At 34.2% G+C, this 25,674-nt stretch overlaps 4 protein-coding genes across 4 annotated transcripts; 3 read left to right on the top strand and 1 right to left on the bottom strand.

Annotated features, from left to right (window-relative positions):
- The first annotated feature begins 150 nt into the window (after positions 1-150).
- LOC111810028 lies at positions 151-2,454 on the top strand. The gene is made up of 2 exons (XM_023696563.1): positions 151-703; positions 2,142-2,454. Exons 1-2 carry the CDS (start codon positions 315-317, stop codon positions 2,245-2,247), a joined length of 495 nt encoding a protein of 164 aa, XP_023552331.1. The 5' UTR covers positions 151-314; the 3' UTR covers positions 2,248-2,454.
- LOC111810024 (ABC transporter C family member 10-like) lies at positions 2,261-8,487 on the bottom strand. The gene is made up of 11 exons (XM_023696558.1): positions 5,998-8,487; positions 5,601-5,921; positions 5,446-5,532; positions 4,716-5,309; positions 4,471-4,635; positions 4,092-4,386; positions 3,788-4,002; positions 3,406-3,711; positions 3,255-3,318; positions 2,948-3,187; positions 2,261-2,848 (listed from the first exon to the last, which is right to left on the bottom strand). The coding sequence occupies exons 1-11, from the start codon at positions 8,041-8,043 to the stop codon at positions 2,742-2,744; spliced, it is 4,440 nt and encodes a 1,479-aa protein (XP_023552326.1). The 5' UTR covers positions 8,044-8,487; the 3' UTR covers positions 2,261-2,741.
- Positions 8,488-13,076: 4,589 nt separating this feature from the next.
- On the top strand, positions 13,077-16,117 carry LOC111810025 (probable inactive receptor kinase At4g23740). The gene is made up of 3 exons (XM_023696559.1): positions 13,077-13,576; positions 13,800-15,111; positions 15,241-16,117. The coding sequence occupies exons 2-3, from the start codon at positions 13,878-13,880 to the stop codon at positions 15,897-15,899; spliced, it is 1,893 nt and encodes a 630-aa protein (XP_023552327.1). The 5' UTR covers positions 13,077-13,576; positions 13,800-13,877; the 3' UTR covers positions 15,900-16,117.
- Positions 16,118-16,488: 371 nt separating this feature from the next.
- LOC111810029 (ubiquitin-conjugating enzyme E2 10) lies at positions 16,489-19,427 on the top strand. Its single transcript, XM_023696564.1, has 5 exons — positions 16,489-16,585; positions 16,699-16,788; positions 17,633-17,760; positions 18,538-18,642; positions 19,062-19,427. Exons 2-5 carry the CDS (start codon positions 16,719-16,721, stop codon positions 19,203-19,205), a joined length of 447 nt encoding a protein of 148 aa, XP_023552332.1. The 5' UTR covers positions 16,489-16,585; positions 16,699-16,718; the 3' UTR covers positions 19,206-19,427.
- Positions 19,428-25,674: the final 6,247 nt, after the last annotated feature.

Genomic DNA, 25,674 nt, shown 5'->3' with positions numbered 1-25,674 from the left:
TTAGTTATGGCATTGTTCATGTGAAGGGTAAATTTTTTCTAACTTTATTAGAAAATAATGTGTTTTATCGGCTAATAAATTTGATGCAGATTTTCTAATTGTAGAGCTTAAAAATAATAATAAAATAAAATACTCCCAGATAACCGATAACGGGGTTTACCCTCTCGCTTTCTTTTCGGGGTTTCGTTCTTAGTCCTCCGAGTCCTACCTTGAAAGTGGGAGGACCCTCTCTCTGTGCTTCCATTTCTATCTGGAGTTTGCAAATAAATTAGCGATTCTGATAAGTATACGTATAGATATAGATTGATAGGATAATGTCCATCACTTTTGCTTTTCAGTCTCTCTGTACCAATGTTTTCCCATCTCCCGTTTCAAATCATCCCGAAATTTCATCGATTTGGCGTCCCATTTCCACTAAACTCCCACAATTACGCAACCCCATCTCTCAATCCTTCAGGAAAAGCTTGAGCATTGTCTCTTCCAAGTCATCCGAGGCAGAGGAGCTCTCTGCTCCAGAGGACGAGTGGCTGAACAAGCTTCCGGAAAAGAAGAAGCCCTTGTACTCTCACAGTTTGCCTTGCATCGAGGCTTGGTTAAAGAACTTGGGATTTTACCAGAGTAACGAGGACCGAGCCGTGTGGCTAATCGAGAAGCCTGAATGGCACGCTCAGCTCTCCCTGGATGTCACCGACCTCTATATAAGGTTCGCAATAGGTCTCCTTTTTGTGATTTTATGACATGGTTTTGTGTTTTTCAATCTGGATTTTGGTTCTTTATCGTTTAATTGCGTTTTCTGATTAGGGTTATTTCGTGAATTGAATTGTTGGAGTTGCCCTACATGTTACTTTCTTATCAGGAAACAAACGTTAGTTTGAGAATTTTGTTGGAGTCCTTTTCCCATGATTTTACTTTAGGTTGTTTCACTTGTGTAAGATATCGATGGCATTTTGATTCTGGGGTTGTGTTCATTCAAGCATCGATATGACAACTGCTTCGTTTAGGTTGCTTAAGTGATATGCTTGTTTTATGTATTAAATCTCCACAGAGATTAGAAACTGATGCCTTGCAGTTGTCATTATCGAAACTATGGTCAAGATTGAGCTGGGAGAATGGGCAATTCTCTATTATTTGGCCTCTGGACTGGTTATAATAGAGAGGTGGGTTTGTAAATGTTTAAGTAGGATATTGAGCGTGTAAAATTTTGAGGTATTGAGCGGTCAACCATCCACTCTCGAGATTCATGTGGATCAATCGACCTCGAATGCAATATAATTGTCCAGAAAGTGGGTTTGTAAACTTCAAAGGTTGCTTACAACTTCAAATGGAAACGGGATCTGTTCCGTTTTGAAGTGTGAACATTTTGCAGATGCAAAAGAACATTAGTCATTCCTGCAAATGGAGGACCTTAGTTTAGGCTCCTCTGTTACATCCAGTTCAATTTATCCTTGTAATATAGATTTAGTTGCACAGCCTAGCTCAGTCTCTTTTCCACATGCCAGTAACTTTCCCAACAGATGACCAGGGAGAATTGTTATAGCCTGGCTGTTACCGTTGTTTTGAAACTTGATCGGGTTTTAAATTCTCTTGGTTGCTCGTAAACGTCTTGCAGTGCACCAAAATGTTTAAATCATGAATGAAACTTCCCCAACTTTTTGGCTGTGAGAGTAGAGAGAGGCTAGCTGGTGTGTTTCAATTCTGGCTTTTGAGTCTGATAATTCGTTATCAATTGTTCTGGAAGAATACTTTCTTTCTTACGATTCGATTGTCAAACACAACTATTACAATATAAGGAAATGATGATGACCTTCTAGCAATCTCGAGAGTTCCAGAAATCGAACCGTTGTTCCATCCAAAATACAAAGCATAGTGATAACAAAGAGACTACTTACTAATACACTACTGCTAGCCAAACAAACCTCCCTAAACGAATTATCCTCAAGTCAATTCCCATGTTACCTCTTCTAGTGAATACACAATTGGGGCCGAAGACATTGCCCTCAACTCATCACTCACATGTGCACACACGAAAAGGTAAACACGAACCAACCGAAAATGGCAGTTCGGTTATTGGTCTTGTGGTGAAAAGTTCTGTTACTGGCTTTGAATTTGATAGTTACACAATGCACATGTTGGTTTTGCAGGTATCTAAAGAGTGGACCAGGAAATCTTGAGAAAGACGTGGAGAGGAGATTTAGCTATGCACTAAGCAGAGAAGATATTGAGAATGCTGTACTCGGAGGACCATGAACACAGTGTATCATTACTCCATGTATTGCAATCATTCATTCCTTTCTGTCAATATATATATAACATAATTTCTTGATCTATTTTCTTCCCATTCCACAATTGGTAGCAATGAAATCCACTTTTTGTTCACTACACTCTACCTTTCAATGCTGTACTGCTTTGATGAACAGGGGAATAAAATTGATAGAACACATATTCTTCTCCCCACAAAATTTACTGGTACTGTTGAACATTAATGCAGTTTGAGAATGGAATTTGGGAAGATACTTTACAAACTCTTGAATCCCTAACGAAACTAATTGCTTAGGAAATGGGTTGGATCAGAACATATCTTTCCCTACCAAAATGTGGTTATTACAGATTAATAAAGCTTCTCTGATGGGGAAATGGCCATTTCTGAATGAAGCAGATTGCATCAGAACAAATAGCTTCAAGATCCATTCCCCATTATTGAATTTCTCGTCAGAAAGCAAAAGAACAAATAGGTTCAAAGTTCATTCTGCAGATGGTGAGTGAGACCAGTATTCTTTCACAAGCTGTCCAAATAGAGACCCTTCTCTCTTGATCAATGTGCTCGGTTCGTCATATTCTGCTATTCTCCCTGAAAATTGTGCATAACAAAACCAGGATTGATTCATTTTTAAACTTGTTTTTTACTGAATTCTTTGGTTAAGAATATTAAAATCCTCGCAAAACTTACCATCACTGATAGCAAGCACCATTGTGCAATCCATAACAGTTGGGATTCTATGAGCAACTGTAATCACAGTACAGTCTGCGAACTCGGATCGAATAGTTTTCTGCAGAATCATATCCGTGGCGTTGTCGATCGATGCAGTTGCTTCGTCAAGCACTAATATTCGACTTCTCCTCAACAACGCACGACCCAAACAGAAAAGTTGGCGCTGTCCCATGCTCCAGTTTGAGCCATCTTCCACAACTGGTATTCACAAAATGTTAGCCATTGACAACCAGAATTCTACTAGGAGAAACTAGAAAAACATTACCCAAGGAATCCAATCCCGCTTCTTTCTCTTCCACAGCCTCTCTAAGTTGACACTTTCCAAGAACCTGCATGATCAAGACGTAGAAACTTCAGAACTATGGCGAAGCATATATTATGCAGAATGAACTCGTCAAGAACAAACTATCACCCACCTCCCATATTTCATCATCAGAATGCTGAACTAAGGGATCCAAATTGTATCTAACAGTCCCTTTAAAAAGGGTTGGATCTTGAGGTATAATTCCAAAGCGTGAACGCAGGTCATGCAGTCCAATCGAGCAGATGTCGATACCATCCACTAAAATCTTTCCTCCCGCTGGCTCAACCAAGCGGAATATGGCACTTAAAAGAGTAGATTTCCCACTCCCAGTTCGACCAACAATCCCAATCTTATGTCCTCCTTCAAACGTGCAGCTAATGCCATGAAGAACAAGGGGCGAATTGGGTCTGTACCGAATCTGTAAAACAATACCATAATGGTTACTTTGCTGATCCTCCTCAAAGGTTTCTGCTTTTAACTAACATATACAGTACCTTCAAGTCGATTATCTCCACTTTTCCGACAGAAGGCCAGTTGGTCGGAGGACGGTTCTCTTCGATGATTTCAGGAGCCTCACTTGATAAATGCATGTATTGGTTTAATCTCTCTACAGAAATGATGTGATTGGCTAGATTACATTGATTCTGGATGGAGAAGACCAGTGATACGTTCAAAGAAAGGCCATAAGAGAGTGCCATTCCAATGAAACCTTCAAAAAAAAACATAGAACTTAGTAAAATTGACATCTAAAAATTGTAGATTTGATATCTGAAAATGATGAAAATATTAAATCCGCACCAGGGCTGAAGCTTCCAGTTGGTAGCAACACTATGCAAAAGGCAGCGGAGGCAAGAACCACTGCGCTGAGCATCTCTAACCGCTGTATCAGCCACTCGTTGGCTGAAAAATTGTGAAAAAATGGACTGGCATTTCCATCAACAAATTCAAGATTTTTCTTGAAGAATCGCTCTTCCTCTGCAAAAGCTCTAATTGTCACTGCTCCAGCTATGGATTCCGACAAATGGTTAGCTACTATTGACTTCGTTGTTCCATTAAGACGCATGAGTTCTTTAGCAGAAGCGAAATAGTATCTCTGTGCAAAAAAACATGACTTTTCCTTGTCAGTTCATATCTCAGCTCATATCAGTCAGTACTCCACTAGTAAAATATTCATTACCTGCAAGCAAATTGCCAAAACGATTGTTGGTATGGAGATGAACAGAACTTGCCAGGTGATGACGGCTAAAACTCCAAGAGCAGCATAAGCATTGGCGGTCGCACCCACAGCAAATATTAAGCTAAATGGGACATCAAGATCAACAATGCTAAGATCCATTGAGACCTATAAAAGGATAAACAAACATAAGAAACTTGGTTTCATTCCATTCTCAAAAGGGCTGTGTTGCAGCTCGAGATGTTTACCCGACTGAGTATCCTTCCAAGAGGTGTGGAGTCATAGAACGACATCGGCGAGCGAAAAAGAGATGTAAGTAGCTGAGAAAACAATGATTTTGATGATTGCAATCCCAAAAGAGCTGTTAAAACTGATCTAGCAACCAAGAATGATATTGAAGAAACTCCAATCAACAAGTAAACTACGATCAAGCGTGTGTTGCTGACATTGGGACTGTCAATGTTGGAAGCCATCCAAGAGTTTTGCGTTATCCCACATGCCACAAATGCTAAATGGGAGAGAACATCCAAGGAAAAGAATAAGAACCCTTTGTTCTGATTCAGATACTGAATATAAGGCTTGAATCCAGAGTCCCCCACTTCGCGTTCCTCCTGCTTGATTAACTGATTAGCATCATCAGATGCTGCTACAGACAGCTTCTCTGTATAAGATGTCTTAATCTCTTTACAAGATGTTCTTAAGCTCTTGATAGCAGAGAAATCTGCAAGCCTTTCAGTACCAGCAGTCTCTTTGTGTGCATTGACAAGGTCCTGAAATTCTTTGCTATGTGCCAACAACTGATCGTAAGGGCCCGCTTCTAGAATTTCCCCGTCGGACATCAGCTGCCGGTGGCAATCACAAATTTGGATGTTAGAAATGAGCATTCAAACAGCTGAATCTTGGTTCAAAACAGAGTACGAGGAGCAAAGCAACTAAATTTTGTAAAGAACATGTTTGGAAAAGTTGCTATGAACCTACCAGGACAGAATCAAAAGCAGGCAGGAAATCAACTTGATGAGTCACAAGAAGAACTGTCTTTCCCGAGAGAGCTTCCACAACATATCCCTGACATGGACCCAATTAGCTTTTTATTCTGTTTGAGCAATTAAAAAGATTGAGAAATTGTGAATTACATTGAACAAACTTGTGGCAGTATGAGCATCAACAGCACTAAACGGATCATCCAAAAGATATATATCGGCATTTTGATACAGTGCTCGTGCGAGTTGAATCCTCTGCTTTTGTCCACCGCTGAGATTTACTCCTCTTTCCCCAATCTCAGTGAGATCACCATAAGGGAGTAACTCAAGATCCTTCACCAATGAACACTTCTCGAGTGTTTCTTGATATCTCCAATTCTCCATTTCAGAGCCGAATAAAATGTTATCTCGAATGGACCCTGTTTGGATCCATGCTGATTGAGACACATAAGCAATCCTTCCATGAACTTCAATCTGTGAAATGAATTTAGAGGGCCATTTAAATCATATCATCATGAATTCAGCTATGAAATATGGTGATAGAACTTACATTTCCCTCAACATTTGGAATTTCACCAAGAATGGCTGCTAGAAGAGTTGATTTCCCTGAGCCAACTTCTCCACAAATTGCAAGCTTTGAACCTGGCCTGACCTCTAGATTAATGTTATGAAGAGTAGGCTTCATTGAACTCTCTTCCCATGAGAAAGATGCTGAGCTGATCCGAATGGAGCAGTCATCATTCATCTTCGTTTGCTTTCTACAAACACTTGAACTTTGCAGCTCAGGTGCCTCCAGGAAGTTAACAATCCGTGTAAATGAGACCCGTGCTTGAATGATCGCCGCAATGACATCCCCCATGGATCTCACAGGTTCTTGAACAAGACGCAATGCAGACACAAAGGTGAAGACATTATTGGCATGTAGCGGTATGTTCAAAAAGCTACAAGCTCCAAAGGTTGCAATAGAGACAATAACAGGAGATGACCAAAAGAGAATGCCATTATATCCCTTTCGATACTGCACGGCTGACAACCACCTGTGCTCTTCCTTTCTTAGCTTCTCAATTACATTCTTGAAATGGGTTTCCCAAGCATATAACTTCAAGACTTTCATGTTTACAAGAGCCTCAGTGAACGTCTTCAATCTCTCGTCTTGTGCTGCCATTAGTTTACTCTGAAACTTATGTTGTAGCTTGGCAATTGGAGTATTGCCAACTACGCATAGAACTATCACGATGAAGGAGGCAATGGCTGCAATTCCCACTGCTTTGTAGAGGATCAGAAGTGCAATGCAGAGCTGAACACTCGTGGTCCAAGTTTGATGGAACCAAAATGAGAATTCTCCGATCCTATAGGCGTCGACCGTGACGTAGTTCATGATTTCGCCACTCGAGTGCATCAACTTAGCTTCATTGGACAATCGCAATTGCTTCTTGTAAATGGCAGCTGAGAGCAAAGACCTGACTTTAAGACCAACAAGCCTGGCTCTGAAGTACCATTGCCTTTGTGATATGGATTCTATGCTTTTTGAGAAGAAAAGTGAAATGGCAAGCACAAGACCTTCATATTTGAAGCTTTGATGTCCCTGAGCCACCAAAATGAAGGCATTAAGAAGCAGAGGACCAGCAGAGATAAAGAGTATCTTCAACAAAGCGAAGAATCCAGACAAGAATATGTCCCTCCGATGGCATGAAAGGATGACTTTGAGGACTGATGGTTGGGAACTTTGCTCTCTTCTTTTGTGCTCATTCATTTGGTTTACGAACTGTAAGTAACAACTTTCAGCTCGATCCGCCTCGCGCATCATCGGTATATCTTCACAGTTGAGAGTCTTCTTCTTCCCTCTTTTCATTAAAGGATTCATCCACCAAAACGAAATTTTACCCAACAATCCAGCTTTGGCTAATGGAGTAACAGGATCAAGCTTACCGCTTTCATTGGCCTCACCATTTAATGGGGTGTAAAGACCATTCCCATTGATGCTCTCCTCACTATCTTGGAGACTAAAAGAACCAAAACAGCAAAACAATAATAGAACCGATCCTAGAACAGATAGAACATCTAACACCATCTTTGCTGATACCATTTTGCTCGATACAGCATCAAAAAGTGAAAGGATACAAATAATCCCAGCAAACATGAATGCCACAATGGACAATAGGCGCAAGAAGGGTCTTGGAAGCTGTTTACTCCAGCAGCTAATAATAGAGCTCACCAACAACCATGTGAAGCCATGGAAGGAAGCTGATAACCACAGCTGCAAAGGCAAAGCACTGTGATCTTTCCTCAACTTCTCCACCAAACTCCAAATGCCTAAACTAAGATACACCAATCCAACACAGCCATTGAAGATAGCAGACAAACTCCGCAAACCCGAGCCGCCACGAATTCGATTCGACATGTGAACTCTTTTCATTGACTTCCCCACAATATTGGATAGAAGCAAGATCAAGAGTAGAAAATCAAAAGAAATGATCAAGGCTTGAGTAATACATGAAGAGGAATGAGAAAGAAATCCATAGTCAAAACCACAAGGTCTGTCCGTACCACTAGAACAATCATACCCTCCACAGAACGCACCCCATATGTCCTCCATTCCCCTCAATTAGATATCAAAATTTAGGCTCTTCGCATCACGCTTCCATTCAACCCTTATCTAAAAGAAGAGAACCCTCTAGAGATAGATAAACTTTTTGAAATCAGAAACAGAAATTCACGTGGGTTTTGGAAGAAGAAGAGGATCACAGACTCTGTGACGAACAAAACGACTCAAATTCTCAAACAAAAGTTCAAAATTCCACCTTTTTTGTAGACCCAAAAGGGGGAAATCATGTAAAAAGCTTTGAAAGGAAGTGCAGAGTTCTTTGTGGGGTTTAATTTCTTATTTCTCTTTCGTTAAGGTGGGAAAAGGTCGTTGTTTTTGGATGAAAACAAGAAAATGGCGTAAGGAGTATGCAATTCGAGGGCTCGTTAAGAACCAAACGAAAACAGAAGGCACGTAGGAGAGTGAATGGAGGAGGAAAGGTCCATAAATGGTTGAAGGAAGGGAAGAGACGACGTTACGTTAAATATTGAGTTGTGAAGGCGTCATGGCTCACGTCCAACTGATAATAGCGGACGTCCAAACCTTTTGTCGCGACCTTTTTATCATCTTCTGCTACGCTGTCTTTTCGTCAAAGAGCCTGTTTCTTTTGTCGACAGAGGTTTAATTATGAATACCCATTTTTGTTTCTTTATCTTCCACATACTCTATTCTCACTCATTTATATATATTTTTATTTATGTTTTAAAATTATTTATTTTTATTTTTAAGTTTAATTAATAATTGAATTACTTACCGAAAATAAATGGAGAGAGTATTACTAGTTATGATTTAATTTTTTTTTATTTGTATTTATTCTTCACAATTTCTTAATTTTCTTATTTTTTAGTGTTATTTTTTTTTTTGTTAGGTAAAAATAGGTAAAGGAACGTAAAAGGAAATAGTTGAGTTTTTACTTCATTTCTAAGGTTGTTTCAAAACAGTTTTGGTATGTTTTAGTTATGTCAATTTATACCATCTAAGTCTAAACTATATATGGCAATAAATAAATAAATAAATAAATATATATATATATATATTATTTTAGAAAATTAAACTTATAAATACTAACTAATATAATATATAATATGTCGATGAGTTTGCTACTCATGCATGAACGACCCAAACATTCCAATTTGAATCATATTAATTTTAAAAAATAAAAAGCGAATTTAAATAGTTAAGATTTAAGTAGCATGTGATGGCCTATAAAATAATATGACAAATAAAACAAGAGTAGGTAAATGAGTGCCTAAAAACATTTGGGAATATTTGAGAGGGATAAAATGTCCAAAAATCATTGACAGTTTTGGATCACACCACATTTTAAAATAATATCCAAATTACATTATTCAACTCCATACAGATTCTTTCTGAAAAAAATGTATTAACCAATATACTTTAATTACGTGTATACACAATAATTTATTATTGTTATTATATATAAGAATTATTATTATGTTGCATAGGTTGTACACAGAGAATTTTAATTTAGGTATTTATTTTGAAATTTTTATATATTTCACTATAATTTCAAAATAAATCAAAAAGGAATAGTGTTTTTTAATATTAAAATTAGAAACTTATAAAATAAGGCATTCGTGACATTTTCATAAAAACGTTAAAAAAAATTGACTTCTAAAAAATGTCGTCTATAAGAAAATGAAATATGGATTGAATGATGAAATGATAGCATATAAAACATTTTATTAAAACTTTAGGATTGAAAGCAATAGTTATGAGGTACATGCTAATAATTTAATAAACGTCAAACTCTTATAGCTCACTTCATATTTAGTTTGAAATGATTGTAGCTTTTATTTTAAAATAATTAATACTAAATTGATGTGATATGTTTTAAAATAATTAATACTAAATTGGCGTGACAAAAAAATATGAGTTCCTTTTCAATTTTTTGCTATTAATAATTAATAAATAAATAAAACTTAAATTGAAAATAAATAAATAAATAAATAAACGTTGTAGCATGGTGGGGAAATCAAAATTGAGTTGTTTTGAAAGCGGCCTTTACATAGATTTTCTATTATTTTTGTGGATGGATGTTGACACCCACAATTCTTGACGTAATTTAATTGACATACAACTCATAAAATACAATAATTGATTAAAATGTACTAAGGACATCTAAAAGCTGCACGTGTTTCATATAATGTACATATAAAAGTTGAACTTAGGATCTTATACAAATGACAAATGAAGAATTGCATTTTAATATATATAATATATTTTTTAATTTTGATTACCCACTAAATTCCAAACTTTAATTTAAACTTTTTTTTTATTTAAACATCGTATTAATTATTTAGTTTTTTTTTTTTTTTTTTTTGATATTGGTAAGCAATCATTAATTAAATATATAACCAAACATAGATCTATGAGTCTATATTTAATTTAGAGTATAAATTGATACACCTTTTTTCTAATTAAATTATGTTTATATTAATTTACGTTTGATTCAAAGGGTAATTGAATTTATGGTTTAATTAATTTACTACTACTACAATTTGAGAGCAAACTTTTCCTAAATTAGAGCTATACAGCTAACTTTTTCACAAACTTATGAACCACGGTTTTACATATATGAATAAGTTTTAATAAGAAGATTTGTTATGACAAAAGAAATTGTTCGATATGTTTTATAAAATAGTTTTTATATTCGTTTTAAAAGAAAATTCGACATTGTTCTCAATCCATCTTTAACGACATGAAAAAATATATAGAATAAAATGAAAACAATCATGATAACTAAAATATATAGAGGGACTATATTAATAACAATATCAATATACTTCGTCGTGTTTTGTATAGGAAAAAAAAATCTCTAATCTTTTTCAATAATACCCTTAAATTAAAAATATATATAAAAATATTCTTACCCAAACTATTAATTTTTTTTTTTCAAACATGCCATTTACCTTTCAACCTTTGTTTTAAAAAATACCCATTTAACTTAATTTTTTATAAAATACTTTAAAAAAAAATAACCACAAAATTTTAGTGTTGTGTTGATATTTTTTACCTCTATAAAAAAATTCAGAAAATATTATCGTCAATATGTGGACAAAAATCGTTTATAAACACCTCATAAGTTATTTACAAACAATTTAATGTTATTTTGAAAAATACATAAGTATTTTTTTAAACATCGTACTAATATTAAAGATATTTAAAAAAAAATAAAAGTTTAAAAATGTTTTTGAAATTAAAAAAAAGTGTGAATATATATATATATATATATATATATATATATATATATAATTTTTTAAAATTATTAATGACTTGTATTTTTTGAAATACTTTTAAAAGTTAGAGCATTTTTTAAACCATGAAGTAAGTATCAAAACTAATAATAACAATATTTTTTTTTTCTTTTTTTTTTCTTTTTCTGAAAGTTTAAGACTATTTAATTTTTTTTTTTAATTTAATGATATTATTGGAATATATTTTTTAAATAAAATACTATTTTTATTAATTTAAGCTATATATATATATATATGAAAGATTCTTGGTGTACAATATTTAATAATAGAAAATTATGTTTTTTGATGTGGGCCGAATATGATATGGGTTCTACTTCTACCTAACTGGGCTGAACGACGTGGGTCGTCCTCTCTCTCGGATGCCACATATCTAATTTTTTGAAATAGGGCCCTATAACTGCAAATTTCAGAAAAATGTCTATTTTAGCCCCAAAAAAGAAAAAAAAAAACGATGGATGCGACGTCGTTCTGGTATCCACCGTGCTTGGGTTGCAAATTAATATGAACAATTTTTCTAAAATCTTTTCTACTCTTTTTTTTTTTCTCCACTAAAGAATAATGCTATACTAATTTTTCCTACTATGTTAATATTCTGGAAGAAAATAATTATATTTAAGTGATTTTGGATTAATTTCAGAAAAATAATTATGAAATAACAAACAACCCCTAGGATTGTAATTTTTTTAGTTAATAATTCATTGATTAAATTTTACTTTAAAATAAAATCTTAATTTATTTGTGTTGTGTGAGTTTGACCAAATTTATGAGAATGCCAATATTGTGGTATAATTATTTACAAAATCACATGGAACATCTAGGTTTACTAAATTCATTGCTTAATTTATTCAATAATGCCACTTTGAAAATTAATATTTACTCACAAATTTAATAAAATTAATAAAATTGAGAGTTATAAGTAAAAATTGATTCAATATTTTGAATAACAATAATAATAAATGTTCCAGCAAAGATGATTGAGATTCTCCATCTCATAATTGAAGACAGCAATAATATGCACATGAATGCATGCTTTTCAAGTTATATACAACTATTTTATGAAATCTTTGTAAATGACCTGTTTTATGATGAGCTGTTTTCCATGTCCCCTTCATATATATATATATATATATATATATATATATATNAATAATATTCTTATTATTAAACTTAGTAGTGACATGTAAATGAGAATAATTTATGTTACTGTTTTAAAAAAGCTTATAAAATTATTCATAAAAAATCAATGGATTTGGTCAGCCATGTCCTGCTTGCCTAAAACAATTACATTTTTTTACCACAATAAAAAAAATTTAGTTATCTTTGTAAAATTAATTACATATTAAATATTTCTATATATAAAATGGTCGGTTTATGATGTCGGAAACAAGTTGATGTATTTAAAACAATGGTCAATTATAGGGGTTGGAAATATTTAATTAAAAAATAATAATAATTAATACTTATTTTTTATTTTAAAGAGACTTAAATTTACCTAATTCATTTATTATATTTAAAAAAGATATAGGCTCGAAATGGATTTTAAAATTAATTATAATGGTCTTTCGTCGCTAAATTATATTCATAATTACTTATTTAGGCCTCATGAAAAATGTTTGACTGATATCGAATTTTAAATATATGTACCAATTTAAATGGTAATAATTCTTAAAAATGCAAAAATTATGGTTAATTATCGATTAGGAAGCATATTATATCTAATTCGAATATGATTCTAAGTATCGTTGGAAGGAGAAGAAAAAAAAAAGGAATGCGCAGATTACTCTTTGGTTTTAATATTTATTCTTGATGGGGAAGAGAACTATCCATCAATGGCGGCAACCACCTCACATGGAAGCTCCTGTCAGCTTGCCATAAAGAAATGGGCTCCTAGCAATTAAATTATACTTCTCTTCTCTGTTCTTCTTCTTCTTCTTCTTTTAGACCTTCTCTCAAATGATTGTCCAACATAAGTTTTCTCTGCACAATGGCATGTGAGCCTAGACCGCTTCTCTAAGGAAACGATTCCCTCCCAACTTCCATCGCTATCATTGCCAACGACCCAGTACGTACGGAGCTTTTCTAACGCCTCTCTCTCATTCTAAGCCTTCTTTTTGTTCTTTCTGAAAATTTCCCTTCTGGGATTCGTGGCTTTCCTTAACTTGCAATTCAATTATCCTCCGTCCCTTTCCTCTTTCCCTGAGAACTGGGTCGTTGAGAATTTTGTAATCGGAGCTCTGTTGCGATTGATCTCGTGCGGTTTTTGAAAGGTATGTGAGGCGACGCTTGCTTGTTTTAGTTCTATGCGTATTGATGGAATAATGTAATTTAGGTATTGGAAATGAAACCCTACTGGATGAACTTGTTTGTTTGTTTGCTTGTTCGTTTGTTCGTCTGTGCTTTGGGGTTCTTTTGCTTGGTGATTCTGAAAGTCAACTAGTAGAACTATTTCATCTTCTCATTCTGCATCTTCTATCTGTGGAAATTTTGCAGGTATGAACCAGATTTACAAGCTTAGTTTCTCTCATTGCTAACCAATTTATCTTGGAATACTAATTTTTGTCTGAGAAAATGATGAAGAATAGCTTCATCTTCCTCGAGATTATATTGTTTTTAGCAATCATCTGGCCGGGGGTTCTCACTGAGCCAGTTGAAGACAAGCAAGCTTTGCTGGATTTCTTCCATACTATCCCCCACTCGCCTTCTCTCAATTGGAATGAGAATAGTTCTGTGTGCAATTCCTGGACGGGAGTGTTTTGCAACTCTGATGAGTCCAGAGTAGTAGCCCTACGATTACCCGGCAATGGTCTGCTCGGCCCTATCCCTGTGAATACTCTTAGCCGCCTATCTGCGCTGGAGACTCTAAGCCTTAGGTTGAATAGGATAACAGGACCTTTCCCTTCTGATTTTTCGAAGCTACAAAACTTGAGTTCCTTGTATCTGCAATACAACGAGTTTTCTGGTCCTTTGCCTTTAGATTTTTCAATTTGGAGTAACCTTAGTGTCATTGATCTATCCAACAATCTCTTTAATGGGAGTATTCCTTCCTCTATCTCAAAATTGAGTCATTTGACAGTTCTGAATCTTGCAAACAACTCGTTTACAGGTGAAATTCCGGAGCTTGCTATTCCGAGTTTGCAACGGTTAGATCTGTCTAATAATAATCTTACTGGAAATGTGCCTCATTCTCTTCAACGATTTCCGAGTTGGGTGTTCGTCGGTAACAATGTTACTGCAGAACATGTTGCCATTCCCCCATCTATTCCTCTCCAGCCTCCCAGTACTCAACCGACAAGAAAAGACAAAGGGCTAAGTGAATCTGCAATACTTGGTATTGCAATTGGTGGTTCTGTTATTGGGTTTCTTTTGCTAGTTGTTCTGTTGACTGCTTGTTGGTTGAAAAAAGGAAAAGAACTGAGTTCCTCCATGGAGACCAAGAAGAAGGAAACATTTATGATGAAAAGGGGTTTTGAGAGCCAAGAACAAAAGAACAACCTTAATTTCTTTCAGGATTCTAATCTTGCATTTGATTTGGAAGACCTGTTGAGAGCATCGGCCGAGGTTCTTGGGAAGGGAACGTTCGGCGTGAGCTACAAGGCAGCTTTGGAGGACTCGACGACCGTGGTAGTGAAGAGGCTGAATCAGGTGAATGTTGGAAAGCGAGAATTTGAACAGCAGATGGAGTTGATTGGAAAAATTAAGCATGAGAACGTCGTTTCTTTACGAGCATACTATTATTCGAAGGATGAGAAGCTTACGGTCTATGACTACTACGGACAAGGGAGCGTGTCTGCAATGTTACACAGTAAGTGCCATATCATATCACCTTGCTTCCAACTGCTACTTAGTCTTTTTATTTTCATCCTTTTGATACATTTTTATAGAATTTATAAAGAAGCCTAGTTCGTTAGATTTAAGCGTAATTGCGATGCAGGTAAAGAAGGAGATGGTTTACGTGCGTTAGATTGGGATACTCGGATGAAGATTGCGATTGGAGCAGCTCGAGGTCTTGCTCATATTCACACGGAAAATGGTGGAAAAAGTTGCCATGGAAACATCAGAGCCTCAAACATTTTCCTCAACTCTAACGGATACGGCTGTGTATCCGACGTCGGGTTGGCTGCATTGATGAACTCAACTCCAGTACCAGCCACGAGAACTCCTGGTTACCGAGCGCCTGAATTGACCGACAGTCGGAGAGTATCGGAAGCAGCTGATGTGTACAGTTTTGGGGTGGTGCTGCTGGAGCTTCTGACTGGAAAGTCCCCCATACACGTTGAAGGTTGTAATGAAGTTGTTAATTTGGTGAGATGGGTGAACTCTGTGGTGAGGGAGGAATGGACAGCAGAAGTGTTCGACGTGGAGCTTCTCAGGTATCCAAACATAGAAGAAGAAATGGTAGAGATGCTGCAAATTGGGTTGTCTTGTGTTGCCAAAATGCCAGAGCAGAGGCCGAAAATGATGGATATCGCGTCGAGAATCGAGCAAGTTCGGCAACTGAGTACCGGAACCCGACCATCGACTGGGTCAAAATCAGCGTATTCGACTCCAGTTCATGTAATGGAAATCGGCTCTTCCTCACATTTACATTGAAATTTCTCATCATCATCTTTGTTGTGTTATGCTGGTGGTTTCAGTACATAGGTTGTTCTTTTGGCCTTCTGATTTGTATTCATTGAAACTAGTTGAGTTGGGGTTAGCTTAATTTTCCTTTTTATTCCTAAAAAAGTGAATTACTTTTTCACTCCCATGTCTGTATCAATCTTAATTGACTGAAAAGATTTTAAACACATTTGGATAAGAATTTTCAACTTTTTTATTTATTACATAAATATTTTATAAAATAAAGCTGTACAATAATGTTTTCCTTTGAGTTGGGCCTGGTTCGTATTGAGGCGGGAGCCCAGCTTGAAAATGGGCTTGAAGTGAAGGCCCATTAAAAGCAAACCAGGAAAAAGGGAATAATTGTCTTCGGCGGCAGCTTTCGGCGGGAGGAGATTGGAAGGATGGTGGCGTGAATGAAACGCTAGGGGGGGCCCACCTAATTCCCTAAAAAACACACATATATATTATTAATAATAATATAAAAATAATAGAAGCCATAAAAAACGTCGGCTTTGGGGCGGGGTCCCACAAGCAGAAACGGTTCTATAAAATTCATTCCGCACCAAATCACCATTAGTTTTCCATCTCTGTCGTTTCTCGTCCTCATCCTCTCTTCGTCATCTTCACAAACCCTCACACCAGACCTACAGCGCCTTCACGAGGACCTCTCTCTTGTAAGATTTCAAAAAAAGGAAAATTTTCTCTTTTGCTTTGCCTCTTTTGTTGATGTTTGTGAACCAGTTTCAGCCCTGATCTGATGTTTGGATTTGGATTCTCGATCTTATAGATTTTTGTTAGCTTTTTCGGATGGCGTCGAAGAGGATCTTGAAGGAACTCAAGGATTTGCAGAAGGACCCTCCTACCTCATGTAGCGCTGGTATAAAATTATTTTTATTTTTATTGTTTTGCCTTGATTTAGGCTGTTTTGATTCCATTGAGTTGATTGGTCTTATCATATTCATCGTTCTCTTTTGTTACATGACTTCATCTGGTTTTCTGATCNCTGTACTTGTTGATTGTATACCGTTTTTGTTATCGGTTTTTCCTGAAAATATGTGCTGATGATTGTCTTTAGGAATTTTTAGGGGGAGTTTGTTGTCTGAAATTTGTAGGGGTTGCTTTACCATCTGATAGAAGAATGATCGTCCGATCATCGCACCATGGTTTATGAAAAGGAAATTGAGTCGATGAATCCCCCATGTGAAATATATCAGAATTTGGTTCGGTTGTGTGTCTGAGCATCTCAGTTGTTCAAATTCGTAGATTAATTCTTCCGGAAGTCTCACTTTGAGCCTTCCACCTTAGTTTTTTTTGGTGTAATTATGCATGGTGAGAAGAGATGATGTCTTCATTGCGTTGTAAACGTTTATGGAAGCTATTTTGAGCGGTTTAGCTTGGGATACTCACATCTGGAACTGAAGTTTCGAATTTTTAACTCCTTGTAACCTTGAATACATCTTGCTTCCAAAAACGAAGTTATCATGTAAATTGATTGATTGGGCATGAATATCGAGGTTAGCCTTTGTTAATTTGTTTCACCCCTGTTGCTGAATTTAGAGTATGTGCATATGCATGAGATTTAAGACTGGGTTTAAGGATCTACATTTTATTCTTCCTTCAGATTTATTTGTGCTTTGAGTTTTTGGTATATCCCAAATGGTTTTAATAGTTCGAACAGTAAGTTTCTATTGAGGTGCTGACTCATGTAAGAATTTCCTCAGGCCCAGTTGCCGAAGATATGTTTCATTGGCAAGCTACCATAATGGGTCCTCCAGACAGTCCTTATGCTGGGGGTGTTTTCCTTGTCACCATTCATTTTCCTCCGGATTATCCTTTTAAGCCTCCTAAGGTATGACACTTTCTTTTAAATTAATAGTTACTGTTGAACTTGTGTGTCCTAGCATGTCTAACGTATGTTGTTGATCTTGATCTTGCCTTCTCATCTTTCTCATTTGATCTTCAAGCTCAACTATTGTCAGCTTAATGAGCTTTAGTAACCGAGTATGTACTTTGGTTTGCGACCATGCGTTTACATCTTTAGTTGATAGTTGATCAATCATGCATGTATTTGTCTGTTCAGTTTTTTGACAAAAGTTTTCCAAAAAATGTTAGTATGTTGTCTTGAGACCGTTTCCAATATATTAAAGGGAGAGGTTGAGTCAGATGCTAGGTTACCATTGGGTATTGGTGTCCAAAGATTTTTGTAATTTCCCTCTAGGTCTTGTCATTTTGAATTAGATCCTTCTTGCATAGCTAGGTGAGTGGCTTTTGAGCTGTTTCTTAAAATGTCATTTTGTATTCTTTCATTCTTCTCAATGAAATCTTGGTTTTCCATTAAAACAAAAATACGTGTATGTTATAGGGGGAGGTCCAAGGCAGAAATACTATTTAGGATAGTTTCTCTGTCTTGCCGCATCATCTGTTTGTAACTTTACTTTACTGCAAGGGGTATTGCTTATAATTAGATGAAGTGGGCATATGGGTCTGACAACCTTATCAAATAGATGGTGACTCATATACCAAGATATCTTGCCTAAGAAAAATTGTGATGCTTCTGCATTTGTCTTGTTATGGATTTTCTTGGAAGCAACTTTCTTATTTCCTCCTCTCACGATTGGATTTGCAGGTGGCATTTAGAACGAAGGTTTTCCACCCAAATATCAACAGCAATGGTAGTATTTGCCTTGACATTTTGAAAGAGCAGTGGAGCCCTGCCCTAACTATTTCCAAGGTTTGTCCATTCACTTAAAAAAGCAAAGAAAAAAGAGGTTTTGATGTCTTTGCAATTTTTAAACTAGTCTTATGATCATGACCTATCTTGACGAACTTTCCTCTTGCTAGTTCCTTTAGCATAGTTATACCGATGCTATGATTCCATATGCCTTTTGAACGATGGTGCAAACATGGACCATCATCTCCTCTCCCAATTTAGATAGAAAAAATAACTCAACTAAGAATGGCGCTAACCTTTTTGCTCTACTGGTGTTATGGAACAATATCCTTCTGACCTTGTCTCCATCAACAATATAGCTCTGGTTATTGGATGGGTTGATCTCCCTCGACTTCACTGTTTTTTTGTTGAATGCTTGTGATGCTAATAAATGATCTGTTTCATGACTACTGATTAATCTTGAATGTGCTTATAAGTAGGTGTTACTTTCAATCTGTTCTCTGTTGACGGACCCAAATCCGGATGACCCACTGGTGCCTGAGATCGCTCACATGTACAAGACTGACAGGAACAAATACGAGACAACTGCTAGGAGCTGGACGCAGAAGTACGCCATGGGGTGAGCAGCGATGGTGCCATTTAGGTTGTCCAAATTTTTATGCTCACCTGCCTGTTCTATATATGAATCTTTATGTCGGTCTGTTGCAACCATCCTATGCTGCTGCTGCTTGAGCAAAGAAATGTCGTTAACATTTCCCTTTCATTCCAATTGGAAAATATTTTCTTATTTGGTTGTGGATTAATATAATATAATATATTATAATATAATATATAGGACCCTAAAATGTATCTTCGGTTCTGTCTCTTATGTTCCTTTCTGCTCTTTTTCTTCGTTCATCATAGACCACACACTGTACATTTCTTTCCAACCTTTTGGTGAATATTTTCTTTTGACGATACATTTTCAAAGCAAAGAATTATAGATAATTTTCAAATGAATAATAATAGATGATGCTGATGGCAAAGCAATGCTATTTTCTTTTTCAAATTATGAATGAAATGATGTTTTTTCAAAAGAAGAATAAATGACACCTTTTTGAATAAAGGGTAGATTATGGCCTTTGAAATGAATGATTGTGGATGCTTTTTCTTTTTTTAAATAAAGATTTGATAATGTTTAAAAAAAAAAAAAAAAAGGAATAATTCAACTTTGAAATTATTCAAACGTATAATAGATTATGCCTTTTGAAATACAAAATAGATGCGTATTTTGAAACGAAAGGATAAATTATAACTTTTTAAACGAATAATAGATAATACTTTCTAAATTCAATAACCACAATTTTGAAACATTAATAAAGGCAGACCAAAATTAGGCTTAAAAGTGATGGGCTTTAGTTCCTTCTATAATTGGGCCTGGCCCATCACTAGCCCACCATCAGTTTTTATTCTACGCAAATTCAGTTATCTAATCACCTTTTCAAATAATATTAAATTTCTTATTATTAATATCAAGTTTACATATTATAGTAAAATAAGAAACTATATTTAAATATTTTTTAAAAAAAAATGCTAAAAGAATGACGTTGATGGAAAACCCATTTATTTTGACTTCTGAAATACCTCTTCAAATTCCTCAAGAGGTCATATCATTGAATTCATATGAAGCTATAGTCAACTTCTAAGTATATACCCTATTGCCTTGATTGTGCCACGTGCATTTCCTTAATTTATTATTTTTATTAACTCACTAAATATATATATATATATATTTGTCCTTTTTCATATTAATAATTTTCAAATGGCTAGTTCTAATGACATCATGCCAATTTTCATATGATTAATACTTTGCTATATATATATATAAATACAAATATTTTTCGTTTTAGTTTTGATTTTTAAAATAGAGGACAGTATATTATTGACGCTTAAATGTAATTAAAGAGTCTAAAAAGTAATTTTATAATAGTTTAATTTGAGAATAATTATGTTTAAAGTATTTAATTCACATGAAACTTAGAATCTGTTTGTGTGGGAGTAACATGGTGCAATGGATCCAAGTCAGTTTTCACTTCTTCTTGATTTTGATAATTTTATACAGTTATATATATATATAAATATATATTATATATAAGAAAGAATATTTTGGAAATAAAGAAGTAATTAAAGCTACATTCTTATGAATATTAATTCAAATATTTAATTAATTCACAATAGCATTATGTATTATATTATATAGTTCATCATTTTTTAATTAAGTGTGAGCACCTATAAATGAACCTGCACTTGCTCCCTTAATATATAATAATAATAATAATAATAATAATAATAATAATATAAGGGGTGAAGGTGATGGGATTGTAAATATAAAATGTGATTAAAAATCTGTAAGAAATCTTTTCGAGGTCTCCCAAATCCAAGTTCCATGCACGATCCCATACCATTTACACTTCAATTTCTTTCATTAAATCTTAATCTCATATATATATATTTAATTCTTTCCTTCGTTAGGACCACACTTATGTTTATGTTTACGCGCAAATATTTTGTGCTAACTACACCCATATTAAAGATAATTTATTTGAATGTAAATAGATAACTTTCACACACCATTGGTCAACATAGTCTCTCTCAATTTCTTTTCTGTCTCTACCTACTATGGTTTGATCCTGCGCACAGAGAGTGGAACTGACTATCATGCTCTTGGCTAGCAAAGCTACGACACTATTTAAGTGTGGTGATTTAAGCAAACGTTCTCAACCTCTCTAAATATGGACATGTAACGTGTATGTGTGTGTATATATACACATTGTAGAAACACGATAGATTTTGACCAAAAAATAAACTTGTTGTGATTGAATAGGGTTTTAGCGGATGATTGTATAGGTGATGGGTGAGGATGATGATTGAAGATTAAATATGGGTTTTTGATTCAAAGTTCTTATTTTAGTTTATCTTAAATTTTATGTCTTTTATTTTGGTTTTTAAATATTTAAAATCTCAATTTTAGGTTTTAGACATGTGACTATTGTAAATGTCACAGTGATAATGTGTCAATATGATATAATGACAACATATAATAGAGTTTTAATAAATTTTTAATTATGAAACATTAAAGTCCACCAAAGATGTAATTAATAAAAGTAGGTGGGAGAACAAAATACAAAATTAGTAAAAAAAAAATAGTAATTCATAATTAATTTGAGACAAACATTAGTTGATTTAGAAAGAAAGATACTATCATTATGGTCGAAAGAGAAAAATACTATTATTACTATCAGGACAATTAGATATCCAACCCGTCATTGCAATGCTTCAATTGCAAGAGCGAAACTCTACCAATTGAGTTATGTCCCTCTAGCCAAGTGAAGAAAAAAAGCATCACAACGAACACGTAGTCGAGATTAATGTGTACAGTTGGATTTGGTTGGATAAATATTACAATGTAATGGAAAGAAAAATAGAAAAACGAAAGCTTTGGAATGCCCAAATCATATTTAATATGTTACAACTTCCCCATAAAAATGATTTGAATAAACAAAGCCAAACTGCAACTTGGAACTCTATGCCTTAAAAAAATAATAACAATAATGGTGACCCATCTCCAAAAATTTCATTTCATGAAAAAAAAAAAAAAAAAAAGTCAATTTAATGTGGAATAACAATAACAATAAGAAACATTACTGTATATAATTTACAAACTTAATGTGGAATTTATTATATAATTTGAAGAAAGTAAGACACACACGTCGGCACCACATGGGGGACGACATGACCAAATTAAGAGTATTATTATAATTCATAGATGGGTACGGTAGCTTTTGGCACGACCGGAGACTGGCCGTGAACGCCGCCGGTACCCGGTTGTTTTCGACAATCGTGTCGGTGGGACCCGCCCGTGTCATTGGGGAAGGGGACAAAACTACTATCCTTCATCACCTACTTTACATTTGCCAAAAATGCTTACTTAAATGGAGAGGTTGTGTGAGACATCAAATCATTTTGTATAATATACATTTTTTTTTTAAATTTAATTAAAATGTCATATAAATTTACTGGTTCATTGTTTTAACTTTTAATCTTGTATAAAGATGTTTCAAAAAAGTAATAGAAAAGTTACTCTGGACTTTTCTAAAAGGCCTCATACCAATGTAGATTGATCTAATATTATAACGGTTGGATGAAAGTCCCACATCGACTATTTCTTTAGCATTAAAAGGCCATAAAAAAGAAAAGAAATGGAGAGACCGACATCTCTCGCTTGAAAGAGAAGGGTAGTGAGAGAATGATATTAAATTTGAAGGTTTTGATTAGGAAGTTATGGAGTGCAACAAAAGAGGGGGTTGTAATAAATGTTGATGTTTCCATCAAAATCCGAGCTAAGTTTTGTGCATTATAATCAAATATAATGTGGGCATCATACTTTATACTAAATCCAAATCCCATTTTATTATTATTATTATTATTATTATTATTATTATGATTATTATTTCTTAATGTGAAACCCAATAGAGGAGGCCCTCCTTTTTAGAACTCATCTTTACTTCATTATTTTTATCCCACACCCACTCTTTTTGTTTCTTTTCATGACAGTTTTACCCACGGATTATACTTTCTTTTTTTACTCCCAAAACTTAGAAACTACATATATAATACTTATTTCATTGTTTGTAATGAAAAAAATCAAATTTGATCTTGGACATGTAAGTTAATACCCTAAGAACTACGGTAAATATGTGTTTAAAGTTAAAAAAAAAAAACGGTAAAAAAAAGTGAAAAATTTATTATTATTAGTATGGGTTAGGGTTTGAGAATATAAAAGTAGTTAGTATGGAGACAGTAAAGAGGATGATAAGCCGGGTACACTGGGATCAAGGGCATCTAAAGTTTTGTATAATATTAATTAATTCAATAATTATACTGAAAATGGTAGAAAATAAGAAATTCAAATCAATTTAAACCATTAAAGGACGAATATCTTGGACTTGATGATCCCTCCCATTGACTTCAATAATTCATATTCCTAACCCAATCCACCATTCCAAATTTCACTCACACCCAAAACTAACATTTTTCATGCTTCTCTTTCAAAAAAAAATATATATTATTTTCGATATAAAAAAATATTTTTATAATCTTTAAAAAAAAAAAAAAAACTCGGTAACAAACCCTATGGAGGGATGTATTGTCGAGATCCAATATTGAATAAATTGTCTAAAATTTTTCTCTCTAATTAGATATTTTTCAAATAGCGGACGAATCTACTAATATATTTGAAATTATGTAAATATATATAAAAAGATGATCTCAAAATGAATGACTCTTCATATTCTAGAATCGTCAAGAGGTGGGTTAAATTTGTAAGTAAGTGGTTAATTTGAAACAAACACCTTTTATTGGTATTATATATATTTATAAATAAAGACAAATGGGGAAGTAATTTTGACACAAGAACCCAAACAAGACAGCACCTCATTGTAGCTGGTTTTGTGGGATTTGGTGCATTGTTTGAAATATGCATTTTCAGATTTCACTCATTAAATGCTGTACAACCTATCAGTCAACTCTGGTCCGGAGTGAACAATATCATACTATTGAGAAGTTAGAGGTTTAAAATACTTTTTGTTATAACCAAATCTATAAAAATTAAATTTTAATAATAATAAAAAAAAAGAAATCTTATTTTTGATGTAGACAATACAAAGATTTGTAATTTATGTTATAAAAATATCATATATGCAAGTGGGACATTTTACACATAAGCATGCGATGACATGCATGGTGGGCTCTTGTATCTGTACTTATCCATTGTTTGGCTACAAGAGTTTCTTATCCGACTAATCGGATCCATGAATATAGCTTATAATGGATTCCAAACAAATTTCCATGTAAGTTTCAATAGTTTCCTTACAAACTTGTTTATGCCATATTTTTTTCCCTATATATGCATTCTTGTACCGGTCGACTTTTCGACATTTGTACGAGGATTACTTTCTTGTCTACATTTTTTTTTTTTTAATTATTGTAATCTTTGTTCTAAATCTTAAAAAAAACAAAAATATGTCATAAATGTTTTTCTAAGAACGTAATTCAATGGGTTGGATGGAGAGTAATTTTTTTGTTAGAAAATAAATTAATTGACGAAAATGTACAATAATTGTACGGTTTGGTTGGTACCTAAATAAAAGAAAAAAAAAAGGAAAAATGGTCTTTTTATCATTGAATTATTGCACTTCTTAGCTAAAAATTACGCCGGTTCATCAAATATTGCCTCAATAATTATTCCCTTTTATGGGAAAATCAAAATATCCATATGGTAACTGAAATTATATTTTTATTATTTTTATTTGGGCATTCTGGAAATAGGCAAACAACTATTTAATCATCATAATAATTATTATTAAAAGAATCCCCAAAGCAAACTAGAATAGACTAAAATTAAATGTTTAAATTATCATATATTATTAGATTATTATTATTTTGGAAATTACGAATTGGAAAATGGGAGGGGGTGGTGGTGGTGGAGTGGGGCCCACTGTCCGTAGTGTTGCGTCTATGATGGAACAGATTGCTCCGGTTTCCGGTTAAATTTCTTTGTGGGTAATGATACTGTGTGTTGAAGGTCCATGACTTATCACGAGGATCATCACGCTTTCTATGGGCCCCGCTCATGTGTGTGCTCTCTGCCACCTCCATCATGAGCCACGTGTTTCAACAACAAACCCACTCTCTCTTTCTTTCTTTTTTTTTTTTTTTTCAGGACTGGCTAATTTCAGTTTAAAGAAAAAGAAAAAAAAAACATTATTTACCAATTTTCTCTATAACATTTTAATTTTTAAAAAATTAAACAAAAATTGAATCTAATATACATCAAAATTTGCAAAAATACATTTGACGATGCAGCGATCCTTTAATAGATATGTTACAAATAAATTAAAAAATAGATTTGTTGCCATTTTTATTTGAAATTTACTAAATACCATACCAAATATATATATTTATAGTTTATTGAACAATTATGAAGCTATGTTAAATGGCTTATTTAAGATAAATATTATTTGTTAAAACTAATATAATTTGCTAAAATTTGAA

The sequence above is a fragment of the Cucurbita pepo genome, chromosome LG14 (assembly GCF_002806865.2).
Source record: "Cucurbita pepo subsp. pepo cultivar mu-cu-16 chromosome LG14, ASM280686v2, whole genome shotgun sequence".
Lineage (NCBI taxonomy): Eukaryota > Viridiplantae > Streptophyta > Magnoliopsida > Cucurbitales > Cucurbitaceae > Cucurbita > Cucurbita pepo.
Note: the sequence above shows the minus strand (reverse complement) of the source record. Positions and strands in the feature narration are given on the sequence as shown.